A 19,792-nucleotide genomic window follows, 5' to 3' on the forward strand; every position below is an offset into this window, starting at 1 on the left:
CTGTCATGTTAAAACAATGAGTAAGCTCACCAAAGCCTAATGATTAGTTTATAGCACAAGTTTTCTGAGTCAGAAGACTTAACGGTGGCCTTTGGGGTTTTATAACACCCCTTGGCCTGAGATGCTATTCCACTGGGCAGCCCAGGGCACTGCCTGGTCATTAAATGAAGTTGCGTGAGGGGTGCGTGGGTGAAGTTGCATGGGTGGCTCAGCAGTTGAGCATCTGCGTTTGGCTCAGGGTGTGACCTCGGGGTCCTGGGATCGAGTCCCACATCGGGCTCCCCATAGGGAGCCTGCTTCTCCCTGCCTCTCTCTGTGTGTCTTTCAGGAATAAATAAATATAAAATCTTAAAAAAATAAAAGTTGCATGAGCAATGACTTAGCACTGTGTCTGGCTGCAGCAGGTGCTCCCCCTGGCAACGAGGTCCTGCAGAATCAAGGTCACTAACACCCTAAGCTAGGGACCACCTGTCTTTCCTCAGGGACAAATATCACAGAAGTCATTGGCAGCAGGGAGGTAAGGTCTCCTTGAAACCAACATCTCTCTCTTGAGAGCCCGTCTTGACCTTTGACAGAGGTCACTACCTCTAATTCTCTCCCTCAGCAAATCCTGCTACAAAGTGGGGTGCTTTCCCCCCATAGCTGGAGGACTATGCTCTAGCCCTCTACAGCTGCTAGAATCTTCACAATTTTCAACCTTGGTACTGCTGATACTTGGGACTGAGTGATCCTTTGCTGTCGGGGGTGGGGTGGGAGGGAGACCTTCACATTGTAGGAGGTTTAGGGCATCCCTGGGCTCCACTCATTAGGTACCACCACCACCCCTCAATTTGCCACAAAAATGTCTCCAGAGAGAGCCAGATGTCTCCCTGGGGGGCACAATCACCCCTGGTCAAGAGCCCCTATCCTACATCCTCCACACAGAAGCCAAGATATTTCTGAAAATGGGATTGCATTACGCAACTCCCCTGCTGAAAACACTGCGGTGTCTTCCCATTGACCTTAGAATAAAACCCAAGCCCCTTTCTATGGCTTCCAAGACCCTTTGTGAACTTGCTGCTGCTTCTTTCGCTAACGTCCTCTCTCCTGTACCACGCTTGTCCCTCGCATAGCTCCAACAACGCTGGTCTTCTTTCTGTTCCAGAACATTCCAAGATTGCTCCCGTCCAGCCCTTGCATTGCTGTCCCAGACCCCTGCACGGCTCACTGTTCACCCACACAAGCCTCAGATCCAAGTCCCCTAACCAAGGCCTTCCCTGACACTTCTGAGTGAGGAACCCCTCCCTAGACTCTCTGTCCCATTACCTGTTTCCTTCAGTTACTCATTGCGATAGAAAATGGTCTTTTCATCATTTGCCATGTGCCCCTTCAGCAGTGTGAGCTCCTGAGAGCCTGGGTCCTGCCTACCTTGTCCAAGTGCCCACAGAGGAGGGGCTCCATAAATAGTACTGCCCTCCCCGCCCTCTGCGAGACCCGGGTCGGGTTCCCTTCCTAGATCACGCCTCATGGTAGATGTTGACTTTTATCTAGTCTGACCTGTATGGAAATGTGTATGACTGGGGGTGCCCGTACAGGGCACAGGGCTTAGCATAAACAAAATACCTGCTTGGTTTGAAACACAAAGGCCAACTGGTTAATTAATGGAGGCCTGTTTCTTGCCCCTCAGGTTTCCGGCCGCGGTGTGATCCTCCCAGTGGTCACGGTTTGGGTTTGCTCCCTGTCCCGAAGTCTGGATCGTGAGGTTGGAACAACAGCCTCCCTATCCATCAGCCCATCAGGCTGACGGAGCGTCGCGGGCCTGCAGACCTCCAGTGCTGGCTTGCTGCAAGGGGGCTCCCCGGGTCAACGGTGCGGCGACCCGGCTGACGCGCGGCGGAGGGGGCTGGCCCAGTTCCGACCCCGCACCTGCCGCACCTGCCGCACCTGCCGCACCTGCCGCACCTGCCGCACCTGCCGCACCTGCGCTCGGGTGGGGGGGGGGCCCTGCGGGTTGGATCACCTGCGCCGGGCCGCGCTCCGGCCGCTGGGCGTTCTCCCGGCTGAGGATTGCCCCCGCGGGAGACCCCACCGAGGCGATGTAGGCGCTCCCGGAGGCGCTCGGGACCCCCGCGGCTACGTCACTGGGCGAGCAGAGAGGCGGGGACAGGACCCCTCCCGCGCTCGGAGCGCCCCAGCTCCGCCCCTCGCCCCTTGCGAGTCTGCGCGAGGCCGGTGGGCGGGGCCTGAGAGGACCGCCCCGCCTCGCATCCCACGCTGCCCCGCGACAGGAAGTGGGGCCGCAGCTTCCGGGGCCTCCGGGAAGCTGCTCGTCGTGCTGGTGACGTCTCGGCGCTTTTGCTGGCGATGGCCGCCGCCGTCGCTATGGAGACAGGTAGGTAGCGGCCGGAGCCCTGGCAAACACAGCTACAGCTACAGCTGGCTGGCTTCCTCCTCCAGCTTCCCCCAGGACTCCTGTGTGACGTGACTTCGGCGGGGCTCCTGTCCGCGGCTACCTCCTTCTCGCTTGCCGCGCAGACGCCGACCACCCCCCAGCCTCAGCCCCTCCCGGGCCCCGACCCCCCGGCCTCCCGACTTCTCCTGGGCCCCGAGCCCCCGGCCCCCACCCCCCGGCCTCCCGACCCATCCCAGGCTCTGGCCCCCCAGCCTCCGGGCTCTGACACCCCCCTCCCCCGGGCCTTCCAAATCCTGCCGCCCGAACCAGTCCCCCTCCCCGCCAGGCCCTAGCGGGAGCATACTCGCCCCCTCCTCTTGCTTAGCTTGCAGCCCTCCGCCACTGGTCACCCTGGAGGTCCTGGGGAGTGGCTGCCAGAGGGTGAACATCCTGCCTAGGGGGCGCCCGCTTCCTTGGACTTCTCCTTAAGGAGTTACTGGTCTCATTAATCAGGGCCCTGCTCTCTAGACTTGGGAGGAAACGGCCCTCTCTTCCCACATCCAGCTTAGGACAATCATCCCTGCCTTATGCCTTCAGAGATACTCTCAGCAATACTCAGAACACTCCACTGCTGTTTTCTTTCTACAAACCAGCACTTTAGATAGTCACCTTTATTTCTTTTTTGTTTATTTTATTTTATTTTTTAGTCACCTTTATTTTGGATGATTTTTGCTCACTTCCCTCCTAGATGATGCCGGAAATCGACTTCGGTTTCAGTTGGAGCTGGAATTTGTGCAGTGCCTAGCCAACCCCAATTATCTTAACTGTAAGTCCTTGAGCTCTTACTGACTTGAGTAGCTGTTAGTGATCTCTGGCAGAAGAACTGAAGTTCCTAATGATACCTATTTTTATATGTTCTCAATCCAGTGGAATTAACTGCTACGCTTATACTGGTGTGTGTGAGAACAAATTGGGACTTATGTTCTGTATTTAGTGTGTGTTGGTGGTGGGGAAGTTATATAAGTAGATGCTTTATGTGAGGGGTCACAAATCAGTAGTCCGAGGATTGGTTCGCTCTACAGATTTTTTTGTTTGTTTGTTTATGCCTTTCAGTTCTTGCCCAAAGAGGTTACTTCAAAGACAAAGCTTTTGTTAATTATCTTAAGTACTTGCTTTACTGGAAAGAACCAGAATATGCCAAGTATCTAAAGTAAGTTTAATTTTTATAGTCCTAAATATGTGTATAGTTATTATATTAAAAAATACTGATATTTGACAGATTTTCTCGTTTCACATTGGAAAAAAGTATATTTTGAATCTCTCCACTTCTTTCAGTTGCCTCCACCATAATACAAAGCCACCCCCTCTCCAGCTTGGATTATTGCGGTGTCCACCCCCCTGCTTCTCCCTGCTTGTGCTCTTACCTTCCTCCTGTGTCCTCCCTCCCCCAAGCCAAACCAAGCAAAACAGTTTTCCACAGGGAAGCCAACTTGATCTTTCAAAAATGTAAATTATGACGTGGTATTTTCTTGCTTAAAACCTCCCAGTGGTTTCCCATTGCATGTGAAACAAAATCCTCTCTCTTTTCTCAGGTCTCTCTTTATCTATCTACCACTCACCCCATCTCACTGAATTTCTGACCCTAATGAACCCACAGTCTGTAGATGCAGTGGTATTGCCTGAGGCTGAAGATTAAAGAACATCAGGTACTTAGAAAGAAGGTTTTCTGGAGGAGGTGACCTTACCTGACTCTTAATACAGGCATTCCTTGGATACTGTCGATGTGGTTCCAGGCCACTGCAATGCGGTGAATATTGCAATAAAGTGACCCAAGTTTTGGGGTTTTCTAGTGCGTATAAGGGTTATGTTAACACTATAGCATTAAGTCAAGAAAGAGGTACATACCTTAATTTAAAAATATTGTTAAAAAACACTGTCATCTGAGGTTTTATGGAGTCTGATCACAGATCACCCTAACAAATACAATGATAAAGAAAAGTTTGAAATGTGAGAATTATCAAATAATGACAGACATAAAGTGAGCAAATGTAGTTGGAAAAATGGTGCCCATAGACTTGCTTGCTGATGGGTTGCCACACGCCTTTTATTTGTAAACAAAAAGTCCAAAAAACAAACCCAAACCAGTGTGTCTATAACTGCTGTGCCTCCTCTGTGCCAAGCATCCCACTTGTTTCAACCTTGAAACCATCCCTCTTCTTTGTCTTCACTAGATAGTCAGAAAGCAATAGTTGAACTTCTTGTCTTTCTTTTAAACAAACACGTTTGATAGGAAAATGATTCAGACTTGTACTTTATCCAAGTCACTTTTTATTTTTTTTATTTTTTTTTTCCAAGTCACTTTTTTGATCTGTGTCAACTGATTCACAAAACGCACATCCTTCTCCCTGCAGGACCCTGTACACCCTGACTGCTCCTTTATGAACAGCCACTTATTCATTGAATAATCCGGAGAAAAGCTTTTTCATTAGCTGTTGTGTGCATGTGTAGACTTGGAGACTCCATTTTGACCTGGAGACACAAGCAAGGTCAAGTTCAGGGCTGGCCGTCTACACTCTGCATGGGTCCAATGAGCACCTGTTCTCCATTTAGGGACAGTTGCACCATTAGCTGGATGCTGGAAAGTTTTTCCTTATTTTGGGATATAATAGATCTCTGTGTAGCTTCAACCCATTTTTCCAGTTTTGTTCCTGAATTAACCCTGAACCAGTCTGTGCCCTCTGGAGGCACCTGCCTGGAGGCTCACATTTGGGAAGGGTTACAAGTTGACCCCTATGGGCGTTCAGCCGGCACAGGGTTTGTTTGTTTCATAGTCACCAACATTTGAAGATCGTCAAGTCTCCTACAATGATCCACATTCTGGAGGAGCTGATAGCTGCAGGTCCTTGTGCTTCCAGGTCGGTTCCTAGCTGAGATGAGCCGCCTCGCAGGCCTGCACCACCTGACCTGCTTCAGCAGGAGCCAGCACCTGCACCCATGGTGGGCTCCTCACATCCGTGCTTCTCACCACCTTCAGCCACTTCTCAGCGCCCTCCTTTGGCTATTTGGCAGTTGTGCCTTTCACTGCGCAGCCAAGATCTAAACACAGGCCTTTAGATGTGGTCAGGGTACGCTGCAGCAGACACATTTCTTCACGTGGGCATGACCCTGGAGTTGATGTTACTGTGCTTGGGCGGGGGAGGGGGGAGGATGCCTTTGCTGGCTTGCTGGGAACTCCTTGTCCCCTCGGGCCCTTCACTTTCAGTTCTTCTTTTTCTTTGTTGGTGCTATTAGCTGAGTTCTCCATTTATGTCTTACTTTTTAAAAATCTAAGTGCAGAACTTCCCTTTTGTATCTTTTATTTCCTCTTATTGGTTAATGCTGTAATTGTAGCTCATAAAAATATCTATTCTCATACTGTTATTTAATGTACTCTGAGCATTGTTTTTGCAGGTTTGAGATATGATCACTGCTTGTTTAAATTCCATTTATTGACTAAATGCTACTTGAGACCATTCTCTTGGTTGTCACATTAGTTTATTTTCCAGATGAGGAAGCTAAACCTGAGAGAGGTTGGGGACCTTCTATGAGGTCCCCCATCTGGTGAGTGGCAGAGGTGGTCTTGAAACCCAGGTCTTGTCTTGTCTTTTCTTTTCCTTTTCTTTTCTTTTCTTTTCTTTTCTTTTTTTTCTTTTCTTTTCTTTTCTTTTTTTTCTTTTCTTTTCTTTTCTTTTCTTTTCTTTTTTTTCTTTTCTTTTCTTTTCTTTTCTTTTCTTTTCTTTTCTCTTTTCTTTTTTCTTTTTCTTTTTCTTTTTTCTTTCTTCTCTTTCTTCTCTTTTCTCTTTTCTCTTCTTTTCTTTTCTTCTTTTCTTCTTTCTCTCTTCTTTCTTTCTTTCTTTCTTTCTTTCTTTCTTTCTTTCTTTCTTTCTTTCTTTCAAGAGAGAGGAGTGGGGGAGGGATGAGCAGAGGGAGAGGGGGAATCTGAAGCAGACTCCATGCCCAGTGCAGAGCCCAACAGGGGCTCAATCCCCCAACCCTGAGGTCACAACTTGAGCTGAAATCCAGTCAGATGCTTCACCGACTGAGCCCGCCAGGCACCCTTCAAACCTGGATCTTCTTAACTACCAATGCCTGCATGGAAAGGAAAGAGCCAGGTTAGGTGTGAGCAGGGGCATTTCAGGCGAAGCTGCCAACAGCTACAAGCAATTGTACCTTTGGAGTGTAGACAGTGTACTTTTTTAGAAGGACCCCATACCCCACTGGTGTGGTCCTCAGAGCAGCAACATTGTTGTCACGGGAGCCTGTTTAGAAATGCAGAGCTCAGGTCCCACCCCGACCTACCTGATCAGTCAGAATCTGCACTTAAGGGGATCCCTGGGAGGCTCAGCAGTTTGGCGCCTGCCTTCAGCCCAGGGCCTGATCCTGGAGACCCAGGATCGAGTTCCACATCCTGCTCCCTGCATGGAGCCTGATTCTTCCTCTGCCTGTGTCTCTGCCTCTCTCTCTCTTTCTCTGTCTCATGAATAAATAAATACAATCTTAAAAAAAAATCTGCACTTAAGAAATGATTCATATGCTCATTAAAATTTGAGAATCCTTAGTAATATACTATTTTCACACTTCAGCCATTTGTATACTGCTTGCACAGTTACGCCTCTGTGTGTTCTCTGTAGAAGTTATCTTGGGCAACCCTGGTGGCTTAGTGGTTTAGTGCTGCCTTTGGCCCAGGGCATGATCCTGGAGACCCGGGATCAAGTCCCACGTCGGGCTCCCTGCATGGAGCTTGCTTCTCCCTCTGCCTGTGTCTCTGCCTCTCTTTCTCTCTGTGTCTCTCATGAATAAATAAATAAAATCTTAAAAAAAAAAAAGTTTTCTTAATGGACTCACTTAGATTTTGTATCTTTTCTATTTGAAATAATGTCACGTACAAAATAGCTGGAAAAAAATAGTAAAGAGAATTCCTGTATATTCTTCACCCAGATATTGTAAATGTTAACATCTTCCTGAGAACATTGATGTTAATATATTCTGTAGTCTGCAGACCGTTCTGATTTTTTTTTAAAGATTTTATTTATTCATGAAAGAGAGAGAGGCAGAGACACAGGCAGAGGGAGAAGCAGGTTCCATGCAGGGAGCCTGATGTGGGACTCGATGTGTCCCCCCATTATGATTTTGTCGGCTGTCTCATTAATGTGCTGTGTCTGAGGCAGTACCCAGTCTAGGCTTCTAGGTGACATTTTGTCTCTGGGTCTTCTTAGTCTTAACCTGAGTTTCCTGGTACTATTTCCCTTATACCTGTGACCCCAAAGTGATACTGTAAGCTTCTTGGTATATCCCATCAGGGTTCCTAGGAAGTCAACCTGACCTACTACTTGTGATGTTAATTTTGATCCCTTGTTGAGGTGGTGGCTGCCAGGTTTCTCCATGTCAAGTTACTAGTTTTCCTTTGTAATTAGTAAGTATCTTGTGAGGAAATTTTTTGAGACTATGTAAACTCTTTGTTTCACGTTATCCTTCTACCCCCTAATTTTGGCTCTATGGAACAATTTTTACTGCTCTATGGAACGATTTTTACTGTGATTTTCTATAATTTTTTCTATTTTTTTTGTAGTTTAGGCATAAGGAAGGAACATTCTCTTATTCCCTGTTTATTTAAAAGTTATATCCATGTGGACTCTTGGATTCTATTTATCTCTTGGATTGTAATCATGTGTTTTCTTGGTGCAGATTTGGCCTGTAGGAGCCCCTTCAGGTTGGCTCCTGAGTACCTGGGACATATGCCCTTAGTGTTTTGAGTACTTGGCTTTCTGGTACTACATAAATGTCCCCAGCTCATCTTATGGAATCAGCCATTTCCCCCATGGAACACTGGAAGATACTGTTGGAAATGTATGATCTGGGTGCTGAGTGTGCTTGTTGGTACCACAGGGTCCTTTCTTCTAGGCCATCTTTGGAAGGTGTGTGTGTGTGTGTGTGTGTGTGTGTGTGTGTTTGTTATTGTGTCTACTTCTAATCTTGAAAAACGATCATGCTGATGTTTTCAACTGCTGCTCCATAACATAGGTCCATCCTAGCCTCCCGCCTTTCCCGGTAACTCCTTTATTCATAGTCGGAAACTTGGCTTTTGTTATCTACGGTGTATTATTCACTTACTTGGCTGCTCAGGTTTAGAGTGTATGTGAAGTAATTCCAGAATTGCTCTATCCTCATGGGACTCTAGAACACAATGTTCATACATAGTTCTTTGTGAAATGGACTCACTTTTGAATAAAAGTTGTCTTTATCACTATTGATGGAAAACCAGTAGTTATCAATTAAACAGATAATTACTAAAATAGAGTGTTCATCTTCCTCACCTTGGATGCCATTAGAATAGAGTAGCTTGGTTTGCCCTCAAGGCTTGATTCTGCCTACCAGTTATTGTGTGGTCTTGGGCAGATTGTTGAATCTTTCTGAACTTTTTTTACTTTTTGAAAATTTTGCATCTTGCTGGCTCTTGCTGCCTGGCTTCTCTGCATTAGCAGGGAAAGAGAAGTGACCTGAGACAATGTTCTAGAAACGGCCGGTTCCAAGATCACTTTGAGTGAGTGACTGGACTGCAGCTTGGTGCTGTTGACTGGATCACGTGGATGACTAACTTATGCCCTTAAATCCAGGTACCCTCAGTGTCTGCACATGTTAGAGCTGCTTCAGTATGAACACTTCCGCAAGGAGCTGGTGAATGCTCAGTGCGCCAAGTTCATTGATGAGCAGCAGATTCTGCATTGGCAGCACTACTCGAGGAAGCGGATGCGCCTTCAGCAAGCCCTGGCCGAGCAGCAGCAGCAGAACCATGCGGCGGGAAAATGAAACCCTGGGGCCACCCCGGTCCTGATGTGTACATGTTGCTTTTGTACCATGAACACACAGACTCTCTAGCTGCCTTGGCGGGGGTAGCACCTAGAAGCTTTAGTGTACTGTTTCATCCAAATAACTTTCTCTTGTTAATAGATTACTTCTGTCAACCAGCGTTGTTCTACTTTGGTTTCCTTGTGAATTTGTAAGTTACTAGTACTTAACCAACTGAATAAAAACAAACGTTAGGTGATTTAAACCAGCCCAAGGATGCAGTGAGGGATGGGGTAAGGTGGGGGGGGGGGGGCACCAAACGTTCCGAATTCTGAGCCGAGCTCTGTTCCCCACATACAGTGGGGCCTGGGCAAGTCCATTGCCTCTGACCTTCCTGTCTTCTTGTCTACAGAATAAGAGGAACAGAGTCAGTGATTTCCTTAAATGAGAGCAGGATCTGTAGGAAGGAGTTACATCACCACTTGCTGTGCGAGAGGGCTTCAAGAAACAGTTGTTGGCAGTCACTGACCTACTCGTGGTGGGGAGATAGATCAGTGGCTAACTTCTAATTGGACTCTTGACTTTGGACTAGAATAAGGATGAGAAGCCTCAAATATGCGCAGTCATCCAACCGCTAACATTTATGTGGCATGTGCTTCATCTATTCATGGTTCACCTGCAGAACCAGGCTTGTCTGCAGTTACACAGCTCAGAACTGCTCATCAGTGTCACTTATGCATGAATTGGGGCTCTTGCCACTATGAGGTTATATAACAGTCTCCAAGCTCTCTCTGCCACCCACCTCATCCAGCATAGTAAAAGCAAAGTGCCTGCAGTGAGTAGAGGCTGGATTAAGTGTGCTCTGCTCTCCACTGGTTAGGTTCAGTTCCACTTTCTAGAGCCAAAGAAGATGCTTTAGGAGTAACAGTTCTTTATAAATTTGTAGCATTTATGGTAAAAGATGCCAACTCCTTTTGAGATTTGGAATTTGTTTTCTATACTGATAGAGACTTTTAGACATTTCTGTCACCTCCATAATCCATTCCCTTGTGCTATTACTGTCACCCTTGAAGACTTATCTTACCTACATCTTAAAGATTCCCATATATTACAAGCAAATTGAGAGGTTTATGAGCATTTTAATAACACTTAAAAAAAAAAAGATTTTATTTGACAGAGAGAACACAAGCAGGGGGAAGGGCAGAGGGAGAAGCAGACTCCAGGCTGAGCAGGGAGCCCGATGTGGAGCTTCCAGGACCCTGAGATCATGACCTGAGCTGAAGGCAGACGCTCAACCAACTGAGCCACCCAGACGTCCCTTAATGGCACTTTTTAGACATAAATCATTTTTTACATCATTTATTTATTGCTAACATAAATTCAAAGCAAGTATGCAATTGCCTTTATACTACAGCAAATCAGGAATTCAAGACACAATTGCTATCATCAAATCTTAATCTTCAGAGAACAACATCTCCACGAGATTGGCCTGAAGACACTCAGATTCCACCAGTTTTTGAGGCTGTAAGAGAAGAACAGTCTAATCTTACCTGACAGCTACAAAACTGTTATTGGGAGGGAATGTGGTGTTCCACCTGGAGTGACACAAATCTCACAGCAGAGAACTTATCGCCTTTCAAAAACTATCAACTAGTTGTAACAAGTCTTATGAAATAGTTAAGCTACTTGGCTCTGCATACTAAGACAAGAGACAGCAAGCCCAGTGCTATTCCCTCCCCTCAGCTCTTTAATTTAGAATGCCAGGGCCATGGCTAAACTTTCAATGAGGATTCTGGGTGAAATGGGAAACAAGTACTGTGCTAGTGTAAGAAATGAGGTGTTAACCACCATTCTGAGCAGTGAGCGGCACTTAAGAGAATTTTAAAATGGAGTGCCTTTTACAAAGCATGAAGATAAAATGTTTAGATATTTGCATTATTAATAGTCTATTGGAATTAGCCCCAGGGATGGACAGCCAGTCTGTTTATTTTTAATGCACTCTGAAGACCAATGTGATATTTGGGATGAAACGCCAAGATCTTTTCAAATTTGAATCCAGAACAAAGAGTTCTGATGTGGTGAATTGTAGCCCCAGCATGATGAAAACAAAGACACTTACTGTTCCATATTTAAGTAGTGTAGGCACTGCTGTTACTTTCAGGTTTTTTCTGAAGTCATTATTTGGATCTTTCCAACTGTTTTGAAAAGAAAAAGTGATCATGGTTTCTTGTAGGTTACTTAATATTTGATATATTCCCACATTTAGTCTTTTAGTAATCACTTTTTGTTGTAAACATCAAACCTTGAGGGTTATGACTTTGGGACTATGCACAGTTTTTCTTCTTTTTTTAAAGATTTATTCATGAGAAACAGAGAGAGAGGCAGAGACAGGCAGAGGGAGAAGCGGGCTCCTTGCAGGAGCCCGAGGATCACGACCCCAGCAGAAGGCAGACGCTCAACTGCTGAGCCACCCAGGCGTCCTCCTGTCTTTTAAAGCGTGACTATGATCTAAAATAAACGTAGACTGCTAAGTTCTGAACTAATACTAAGCCAAATTCATTGACGTCACCTGTAACATAAGCAGATAAATGCTCAAAATTTGTAGATTCACTTCTAATGGCACGACTTTCCCCACTCCTGAGAACGGAGAACCTGAGTCCGGAGGCCCCTCCCGCCTAAGTCTGCAAAGGTCCAGAGCCATGTCTGGGAAGTAAAGGGAAGGCACACACACTTACTAAGGTCTCTCTCCCACTTGGCAGTAAATGAACACACATCCTTCACTAATATGCTTCAGCCCCTCTCGCACGACAGGCTCAGCTTGAAAAACAAAACAAAAAAGGTATAAATAATTACATATGAGCTGTGGAACCTGGCACAGAGAAATGACATCTGGGTGAGTAGGCAGGCTTGCACCTGCCCTGAGAGCAGCAGTACCCGTGCCCCGAGAGCGTCCTGAGCGCCCTGGAGAGGCAGGATGGCTGATTCACAGGCATGGAGTGCCGGGGAGGGGGCGGGGACCAGCAGGGCTAGGGACCCAAGGAGCTGGATAGGGTGCTGGACGGGCTGAAGCCGGGGGGGTTGGGGGAACAGCAGGGCTAGGGGCCTGGGGTGCTGGATGGGGTGTTGGGGTGGAGCGGGAAGGCGGGGGTGGGGGGAGCAGGGCTAGGGGCCTGGGGTGCTGGACGGGGTGTTGGGGTGGAGCGGGGAAGGCGGGGGTGGGGGGGAGCAGGGCTAGGGGCCGGGGTGCTCGACGGGGTGTTGGGGTGGAGCGGGGAAGGCGGGGGTGGGGGATCAGGGCTAGGGGCCTGGGGTGCTGGACGGGGTGTTGGGGTGGAGCGGGAAGGCGGGGGTGGGGGGAGCAGGGCTAGGGGCCGGGGTGCTGGACGGGGTGTTGGGGTGGAGCGGGAAGGTGGGGGTGGGGGGAGCAGGGCTAGGGGCCGGGGTGCTGGACGGGGTGTTGGGGTGGAGCGGGAAGGTGGGGGTGGGGGGAGCAGGGCTAGGGGCCTGGGGTGCTGGACGGGGTGTTGGGGTGGAGCGGGAAGGCGGGGGTGGGGGGAGCAGGGCTAGGGGCCGGGGTGCTGGACGGGGTGTTGGGGTGGAGCGGGAAGGCGGGGGTGGGGGGAGCAGGGCTAGGGGCCGGGATGCTGGACGGGCTGGAGCGGGGAAGGCGGGGGTGGGGGGAGCAGGGCTAGGGACCTGGGGTGCTGGACGGAGTGTTGGGGTGGAGCGGGAAGGTGGGGGTGGGGGGAGCAGGGCTAGGGGCCGGGGTGCTGGACGGGGTGTTGGGGTGGAGCGGGAAGGCGGGGGTGGGGGATCAGGGCTAGGGGCCTGGGGTGCTGGACGGGGTGTTGGGGTGGAGCGGGAAGGCGGGGGTGGGGGGATCAGGGCTAGGGGCCGGGGTGCTGGACGGGGTGTTGGGGTGGAGCGGAAAGGCGGGGGTGGGGGGAGCAGGGCTAGGGGCCGGGGTGCTGGACGGGGTGTTGGGGTGGAGCGGGAAGGCGGGGGTGGGAGGAGCAGGGCTAGGGGCCGGGGTGCTGGACGGGCTGGAGCGGGAAGGCGGGGGTGGGGGGAGCAGGGCTAGGGGCCTGGGGTGCTGGACGGAGTGTTGGGGTGGAGCGGGAAGGTGGGGGTGGGGGGAGCAGGGCTAGGGGCCGGGGTGCTGGACGGGGTGTTGGGGTGGAGCGGGAAGGTGGGGGTGGGGGGAGCAGGGCTAGGGGCCGGGGTGCTGGACGGGGTGTTGGGGTGGAGCGGGAAGGCGGGGGTGGGGGGAGCAGGGCTAGGGGCCGGGGTGCTGGACGGGGTGTTGGGGTGGAGCGGGAAGGTGGGGGTGGGGGGAGCAGGGCTAGGGGCCGGGGTGCTGGACGGGCTGGAGCGGGGGGAGCAGGAGGACTAGCCACGGGCGCCCCCGCCCCCACCTCACCCTGCACGCAGTCGGGGCACCAGCTCCTGCCCCCGGCGTCTTTGGAGCCGGTGAAGTAGGCGAAGATGGTCTTGCCGTGGTGCTGCTCCACCGCCCGGCTGAACTCCTCGAAGCCGGACACGCTCACCTCCTCGCAGCCCGCCATCTGGACAGCGCGCCACGCTGGGCTGGCCGGGACCCCGAGAGGCTGGGGCTCCGGGCCGGACAGCCTGCGGGGCGGGGCGCGGCTGCTTCCGGCGGGGTTGGCAGCCGGGGCAGAGGGGCCGGCATCAGGGGCGGAGCTGGCAGCGGGGGCGGGGCTGGCAGCGGGGGCGGGGCGGGCAGCAGGGGCGGTGGGGCTGGCAGCGGGGGCGGGGGGGCCGGCATCAGGGGCGGGGCTGGCAGCGGGGGCGGGGCGGGCAGCAGGGGCGGCGGGGCCGGCAGCAGGAGCGGGGCTGGCAGCGGGGGCGGGGCTGGCCGCAGGGGCGGGGGGGCCGGCATCAGGGGCGGGGCTGGCAGCGGGGGCGGGGCCGACGGCAGGGGCGGGGCCGACGGCAGGGGCGGGGGGGCGGGCGGCAGGGGTGGGGCCGACGGCAGGGGCGGTCCGCGGCGCTACGGAGGCCTCAGGCGGCCATACGGCGTCGGTGTTGCCCCTGTGCGCCCGTCTCTCCGCGCCCCCGGCGCCGGCCCTACGCTGATAGCCGAGTCTCTGCCCCAGCCGCCCCGGCCCCGGCCCCGGCCCCGGCCCCGGCCCCATGAGCGGTGGCTGCCCGGCCCGCCGCCACGCCGCCCGGGGACCCCTGGCTGGCTCGAGAGCCCTAACGGCTCCCAGGCCGCCCCGCGCCCGTTGCTATGGCGACCGGGCGAGCGGCCGGAAGCTCGGCCTAGCCGGCTCCCAGGCGGCCTCCCGGTAGCCGCCGCGCCGCAGGCAGGTGGGCTCGGGCCGGGACTGGGGGGTGCCGGGAGGTCGCGCCGGGAGCCGCGCCCCGGGCGCTGGGGACGCCGAGCCGCCCGAGCACCGCGCTCCTGCCGCGTGTGGGGTCCCCGGGGCGGGGTCGGGGCGGCGGCGGCGGGCGGCGGGGTGCGTGCGCGCGTGCGGCCGGGAAGGCGGTAGGGGAGCGCGCGGGCCTGCGGCCATGAGCGGGGCGGCCGGCCGCTGCGTGGGGCCCAGCCGGCCGGGGCGGGGGCGCGGGCAGCCGTGGGGGAGGCGGTGCCCCGCGGGGACGCCGCGAGGCCGGGGAGCGGGCCGTCGGGCCCGGGGCGCCGCGTGGGAGGCGCGCTGCGTGAGCGCGGACAGGCCACCCGGCTTCGGGCAGCCGCCGGGGACGGGGGCCGCGGCGGGGGCCGGGGGGCCGGAGGCGGCGGGGAGCCCTGGCGCCGCAGGCCCCGTAGCGGGGGCCCCGGGGGTCGTGTGGGTGGACGGCGCGGTTGGGGAGCCCCAGGTGGTGGGGCCGGTGGGGTCGGTGTGGGTGACCGGGGCCGGGGCGGAGGCGGAGAGGGAGGGGGCGGCGGGCCCGAGCCCCCGGGGCTGCGAGAGGAAGGGGCGGCCGGGCTCCGCGGGCCACGAGAGCATCCTGGAACTGTGGCTAAAGGTGCAGGCCGTGCGGGCGGCCTCGGGGTGCGGGGCGGGCAGCAGGGTGCAGCTCCACCCGGTGCCGGTGGAGGGCCCGCTCGAAAGGGGCATCCCGGGCCGGGCTTCCTGGGTGGAGACAAGCCGCGCTGGCCTCACGGGGCCCTGGGTGAAGGGGCAGGCCGGGGTGGCCCCCCGGGCACCAGGACTGTCCGCCGCTCCTGGGCCAGGGGCTGGCTGGTGCGGGCAGCAACAGGCTGTGGGGCTGCTCCCCGGGGGTGTGCCCACCACCCTGGCCACCAGTTGTGGGCTTGTCCCCCACATGCTGGGGAGGGGGCAGGCTGTGGGGGTGCCCCGGGCCACGGGGTGGCCTGAGGCCATGCAGAGAGAGGTGGGCTGTCCATGGGACAGGAGGCAGTCGCCGCTGGTGCCCAGGGCGTTAGCTGGAGAGGCAGTCTGCGGGGACACCCCAGGCCTGTGGGGAAGTGGACAGGCTGCAAGGGTGCCCCATGCCGTGGGGGCACCCAGAGGCTTGGAAGGGGAAGCCACCCCTGCGGGTGCCCTGGACATGTGGCGGAGGATGCAGGCTGCAGAAGAGATGGGCTCCGGGGTTGTTCCCGGCATATGGGGCACTGGACAACCAGTTGGGGTGCCTTGTGCTACGGCGGAGGAAACCAGATGTGGGGGTGACCCAGGATTCAGGGACAGAGAACAGACTGTGTGGGTAGAGACAGACCCTGGAGGTGATCCAGGGCCCTGGGCAGCCATGCACGCAGCAGAGATGTGTGGTCATGCCACGCAAGAGGTGGGCTCTGGGGGCGCTCCAGGCCCATGGGGGGTAGGGCCGGGAATGGGGAAGGACACTGGCTGTGGGAGCGTGCCAGGTCTATGGGGGGCTGAGCAGCCGGTGGGGGTGTCCCAGGCTGTGCTGCTGCCAGGAGCTCTGGGGGAACAGGCAGGCTACGGGGGCACCGCAGGCCTGTGGGAGAGGCAGCAGGCCCTGGGGGTGCCTCCGGCTGACGCGGTGCCCGGAGTCCCCCAGGGGGACACAGGCAACGGGAACGTTGTGGGGCTGTGGGAAAGGAGGCAGGCTGTGGGGGAGCAGGACACCCTGGCCACGGCTTTGGAGGTACCCAGGGCTGAGGATCAGGAGGCTGGCTGTGGCGACGTGTCCTGTCTGTGCAGGAGGAGACAGGTTGTGGGCTCGTCTGGCCCCCAGGGGATGCCCGAGTCCACAGTTTTGCCCAAGCACAGGTGTGCCCTGGATGGGGTACCTGCAGCGGTAGGTGTGCCTGGGCCTGGCAGGGGGCCTGCCGCCGTGTGGGTGTCTGGCCCTGCGTGTCGGGAAGGCAGCTCCAGTGAGGTCTGGAACCTGTGGTCAAGGGTTCATGACGTGGCGGGACCCGTGGCCCCCGGGGGACTGTGGTCTATGGGTGAGGATGCTGGTTCTGCAGCCTTCCCCAGGCCATGGGGAAGGAGGCAGGCTCTTGGGGTCCCTGCGGCGCCAGGGCTGGTTGGGGAGGAGACAGGCCCCGGGGATGTCCCGAGATCCTGGGCAAGGAGGCCGAGCACCAGGGCTCCTGTGGCTGCTGAGCCGCCTGCGGCTGCTGGGGAACCTGATCCTCTAGGGGTGGAGGCCGGCTCCGGGGCATTCTCAGGCCTGCCTGGGCGGAGGCTGACTGCGGGGGTGTCCGCAGCAGGCGGGGTGCCCATGGCCCCCAGGACACTGAGGCCTGCCTGGGAGGAGTGCACTTCCGCAGGTGTCGCAGGCCTGTGGGGGCAGAGGGAGGCAGTGCCAGGACACACAGACACCTGGGCTCTCACAGGGCAGGGGGTGCCCAGCACCATCAGGATGCCAGGGCCCAGGGGGGACAGGCTGGGCCCAGGGGTTCCCTCAGGCTTATTAGGGAGACAGGCTGCTGAGGTGCCTGTGATGCTGGCCAATGCTGGGTCTAGGGACGCCTCAGGGGCGTGGGGACAGAGAGGGGTGACGGAGGTGGCTGCTACTGTGGGGGCTGCAGGACCCGTGGACGGAACAGTCGGCGCTGAAGGCCTGTGGAGGAGAGCCAGCGGGTCAGCCACTGAGGCTGCGCAGGTGCCCGTGTCTCTGGGGGTGCTCGCGGCTGTAGGGGTTCCCACAATGGGGCGTGTGCCTGCCGCCGTGTGGGTGACGGGGTGTGTGGAGGAAGAAGGGGCCTCGGGGGAAGAGGCTGGGGCCCCGAGTCTGGAGCCGCCTGGGGAGAGCCAGGCAGCGGGGGTGTCTCCAGCCCGCAGCTACAGAACTGGGTCGTGGAACAGTGGGAGGCCTGACCTGGGAGAGCCCGAGCTGGAGAGTGTGGGTACCGGGTCAGGGCCTGGGACCATACCGGGGGTGGCCCCGGGTTTGAGGCTGGAGGGAGGCCGTGGCCGATTGAGGGGTCTCCCGCAGCAGGGTGGTGGTGGGGCCCCTGGAAGAGAGCTGTGTGGGGGAGGACAGGTTGAGGGGGGCCTCCCAGTAGTGTAGGGAACAGGTGGGGGGGCCTGGGCTCTGGGGGAGGGGGCTTTGGGGGGAGGTGTGGCCTGGCTCATGGACGAGGGCACAGGCTGCAGGGGCATCCCTAGGATGGGAGAAGTGCTTCACAGAGATGTCCTGGGGCCGTCAGTCACAAACGGGGAGGTGTCCTGGCGCCCGGGGGAGGGACAGGCTGCAAAGAGGGGTGTCTCCCGCATTTGTACAGAGGGCCGCGTGGGGGTGGGTGTCCCTGGACCATGTGCACGTGTGTATGTGTGGTGTCACTCGAGGTCTCCTGAGGCGGGGTCACCGGGTGTGTCCTAGTAGATAGTGGGTTATGAGGCCTTGGGCTCCAGGGACGACCTGCAGATGCCCTGGCCCACTCCATGCCCTCTCTGCGCTGCCGTCTCCGCTCACTGTCACCCTATCGCTTGGCCTCCCCGCCTTCCCGGCATCAGGGCCCGAGGCGAAGGGAGTCTTGAACAGCCGTCCTCATGTTCCAGCATGTGTTTCTGTCTCGAAGCAAATCCAGTCTGCAAACCTTGGGTTTATTCAAGCTGAAGTGAGGCATTTATCTCTAAGATCTGGCTGTTCCCCGTTGACTTACTGTAGGATTGTTTGACAGAACAAATACTCCCGTACATTTAAAACTAATCAGTTTGTGGAAAACCAGCTGAATTCAACAAGTGTTGAGTTAAAGCGTCTGCCATGCTCAAAATATCAGAGGAGAGCAAGACAGGCCCTTACCGCCCACGAGCCTTGTCTAGCCGGGACGATGGCACTTATCCCCGTTACCTGGGTAGGTGACCAGGTGAGGCGAGAAAGTGACCTGCATGTGCTGACTGCACGGGTGACTTGGTGTCTGGGGGGCCCTGGTGTGAGCATAGAAGGCCCGCCGTCCCTCAGCCCGTGGTGGGCGGGGCCTCTAGCTAGTTAGTGGCTCCCCCACCCTGTGGGCCTAGGCGAGTGGGCATGCTGAGCCCGCAGGCTGGAACCTGGGCTACCCGCTCCACCTGGCAGTTAGGGCTCGTGACCTCCATTAGGGCTTGTGGACTCGGACCCCTGCCCTCCCGGGGCCCTTGAGATCTGGGATTTGGAGCCACCCAACATGGGGTTGTTAGACTGGCATGCCCCAGTTCTCAGAAAGGAGGATTTCTAAAGCGAGGGCGCTTCTGTAGGTGGAGGACACTGCCCTAGACCTGTCCTGGGGCCCTCGCTGCTTGGCGGGAGGCTGCCACACACGCTCGCCACTCTGTCCCCATCTCTCCTCCCCACACTGGAACGTGTTGTCCTGACGGCCACTTTCTCTCATTTCAGGCGATGACTGTGGGAGAGCAGTGCTGGCCGGCAGCAAGGCTCCCAGCAGTGGCCCCTGCGCCCTGACGGGATGGGCCCGGGCAGGCCAGCCTCAGCCTGTGCCCACCTGGTGCCCAGCATCCAGGTGGACGGGAGGACTGAGCCCCACATGTGTCAGACCCAGGTACTTCTGTTTGTGTCTTTGCATTTTTCTCATGAGATGTCTTGAACAAAAGCTGGAACAAGAGGATAGTGAACACCTATGAAACTAGCTTTGAGTGGTAGCAGTCATCAGCGGTCTGTCCCTCTTTCCTCTCAGGTGTTTGCAGGACCACATCCTGATGTCTGGGGTCAACGTTTCAGAGTACTAGGTGCTGTACCGTAGTCCCGAGAGTAAACTCTGCTACATAACCATTTCTTTTTTTTTTTTTTTTTTTTAAAGATTTTATTTATTTATTCATTCATGATAGTCACACACAGAGAGAGAGAGAGGCAGAGACACAGGCAGAGGGAGAAGCAGGCTCCATGCACCAGGAGCCCGACGTGGGATTCGATCCCGGGTCTCCAGGATCACGCCCTGGGCCAAAGGCAGGCGCTAAACCGCTGCGCCACCCAGGGATTCCCTACATAACCATTTCTATACCTAGCGAAAAGGACAAAATGAGTTTCCTGATATTATCCGGAGGCCAGTTTTCCTTTGGCGCCGCCCTGTTGCTGCCCAAGTGTGTTTTTCCCCAGCACCGAATTTATGACAATGTCGGTATATCAGTGTTGAGTTCCATGTGAACACCAAGATCCTGCCACGAGCTCCCGGTGTTTGCTTCACTGTGTGTCTGACCC

General features: G+C 55.4%; 4 protein-coding genes across 10 annotated transcripts in view; 3 read left to right on the plus strand and 1 right to left on the minus strand.

Annotated features, from left to right (window-relative positions):
* Window positions 1-1,468: 1,468 nt before the first annotated feature.
* Window positions 1,469-9,461, plus strand: MED31 (mediator complex subunit 31). Its single transcript, XM_026005224.2, has 5 exons — window positions 1,469-1,508; window positions 1,667-2,371; window positions 3,120-3,197; window positions 3,485-3,581; window positions 9,025-9,461. Exons 2-5 carry the CDS (start codon window positions 2,344-2,346, stop codon window positions 9,215-9,217), a joined length of 396 nt encoding a protein of 131 aa, XP_025861009.1. The 5' UTR covers window positions 1,469-1,508; window positions 1,667-2,343; the 3' UTR covers window positions 9,218-9,461.
* TXNDC17 (thioredoxin domain containing 17) lies at window positions 6,155-13,911 on the minus strand. Of its 2 annotated transcripts, none has more exons than XM_072729999.1 (4): window positions 13,617-13,911; window positions 11,932-12,013; window positions 11,316-11,391; window positions 6,155-6,499 (listed from the first exon to the last, which is right to left on the minus strand). In XM_072729999.1, the coding sequence occupies exons 1-4, from the start codon at window positions 13,759-13,761 to the stop codon at window positions 6,470-6,472; spliced, it is 333 nt and encodes a 110-aa protein (XP_072586100.1). In that variant the 5' UTR covers window positions 13,762-13,911; the 3' UTR covers window positions 6,155-6,469. The 2 variants fall into 2 exon arrangements, with proteins under 2 accessions (XP_072586100.1, XP_025861010.1); XM_026005225.2 differs by lacking the exon at window positions 6,155-6,499 and adding an exon at window positions 10,540-10,718.
* A 500-nt stretch (window positions 13,912-14,411) lies between these two features.
* Window positions 14,412-19,792, plus strand: part of KIAA0753 (KIAA0753 ortholog) — a 44,810-nt gene continuing 39,429 nt past the window's right edge. For 4 of the 6 annotated variants that reach the window (XR_003235958.2, XR_011995866.1, XM_026005226.2 and 1 more), the window contains exons 1-2: window positions 18,329-18,467; window positions 18,974-19,136. Coding sequence is in view for 4 of the 6 variants with exons in the window: in XM_026005226.2 (XP_025861011.2) it covers window positions 19,044-19,136 (93 nt within the window). In the remaining 2 variants the exon portion in view is untranslated. Of the gene's footprint in view, window positions 14,528-18,319; window positions 18,468-18,973; window positions 19,137-19,792 lie in introns of those variants that run through there. The other 2 variants (XM_072729982.1, XM_026005227.2) reach the window with 2 other exon arrangements.
* Window positions 14,534-17,935, plus strand: LOC140594709 (uncharacterized). Its single transcript, XM_072729983.1, has one exon. The coding sequence runs from the start codon at window positions 14,732-14,734 to the stop codon at window positions 17,666-17,668; it is 2,937 nt and encodes a 978-aa protein (XP_072586084.1). The 5' UTR covers window positions 14,534-14,731; the 3' UTR covers window positions 17,669-17,935.

This window comes from Vulpes vulpes, chromosome 12 (genome assembly GCF_048418805.1).
Source record: "Vulpes vulpes isolate BD-2025 chromosome 12, VulVul3, whole genome shotgun sequence".
Taxonomy (NCBI): Eukaryota; Metazoa; Chordata; class Mammalia; order Carnivora; family Canidae; genus Vulpes; species Vulpes vulpes.

Bases quoted from the DNA above. Each gene is read 5' to 3' on its own strand.
- MED31 (XM_026005224.2), top strand. From the start codon at position 2,344: ATGGCCGCCGCCGTCGCTATGGAGACAG. The intron at 2,372-3,119 runs GTAGGTAGCGGC...CTTCCCTCCTAG, and splicing joins CGCCGTCGCTATGGAGACAG to ATGATGCCGGAAATCGACTT. The intron at 3,198-3,484 runs GTAAGTCCTTGA...TATGCCTTTCAG, and splicing joins CAACCCCAATTATCTTAACT to TTCTTGCCCAAAGAGGTTAC.
- TXNDC17 (XM_026005225.2), bottom strand. From the start codon at position 13,761: ATGGCGGGCTGCGAGGAGGTGAGCGTGTCCGGCTTCGAGGAGTTCAGC. The intron at 12,014-13,616 runs GTGAGGTGGGGG...TTGTTTTTCAAG, and splicing joins GTGCCCCGACTGCGTGCAGG to CTGAGCCTGTCGTGCGAGAG. The intron at 10,719-11,315 runs GTAAGTGTCTTT...CTTCTCTTACAG, and splicing joins CACTACTTAAATATGGAACA to CCTCAAAAACTGGTGGAATC.
- LOC140594709 (XM_072729983.1), top strand. From the start codon at position 14,732: ATGAGCGGGGCGGCCGGCCGCTGCGTGGGGCCCAGCCGGCCGGGGCGG.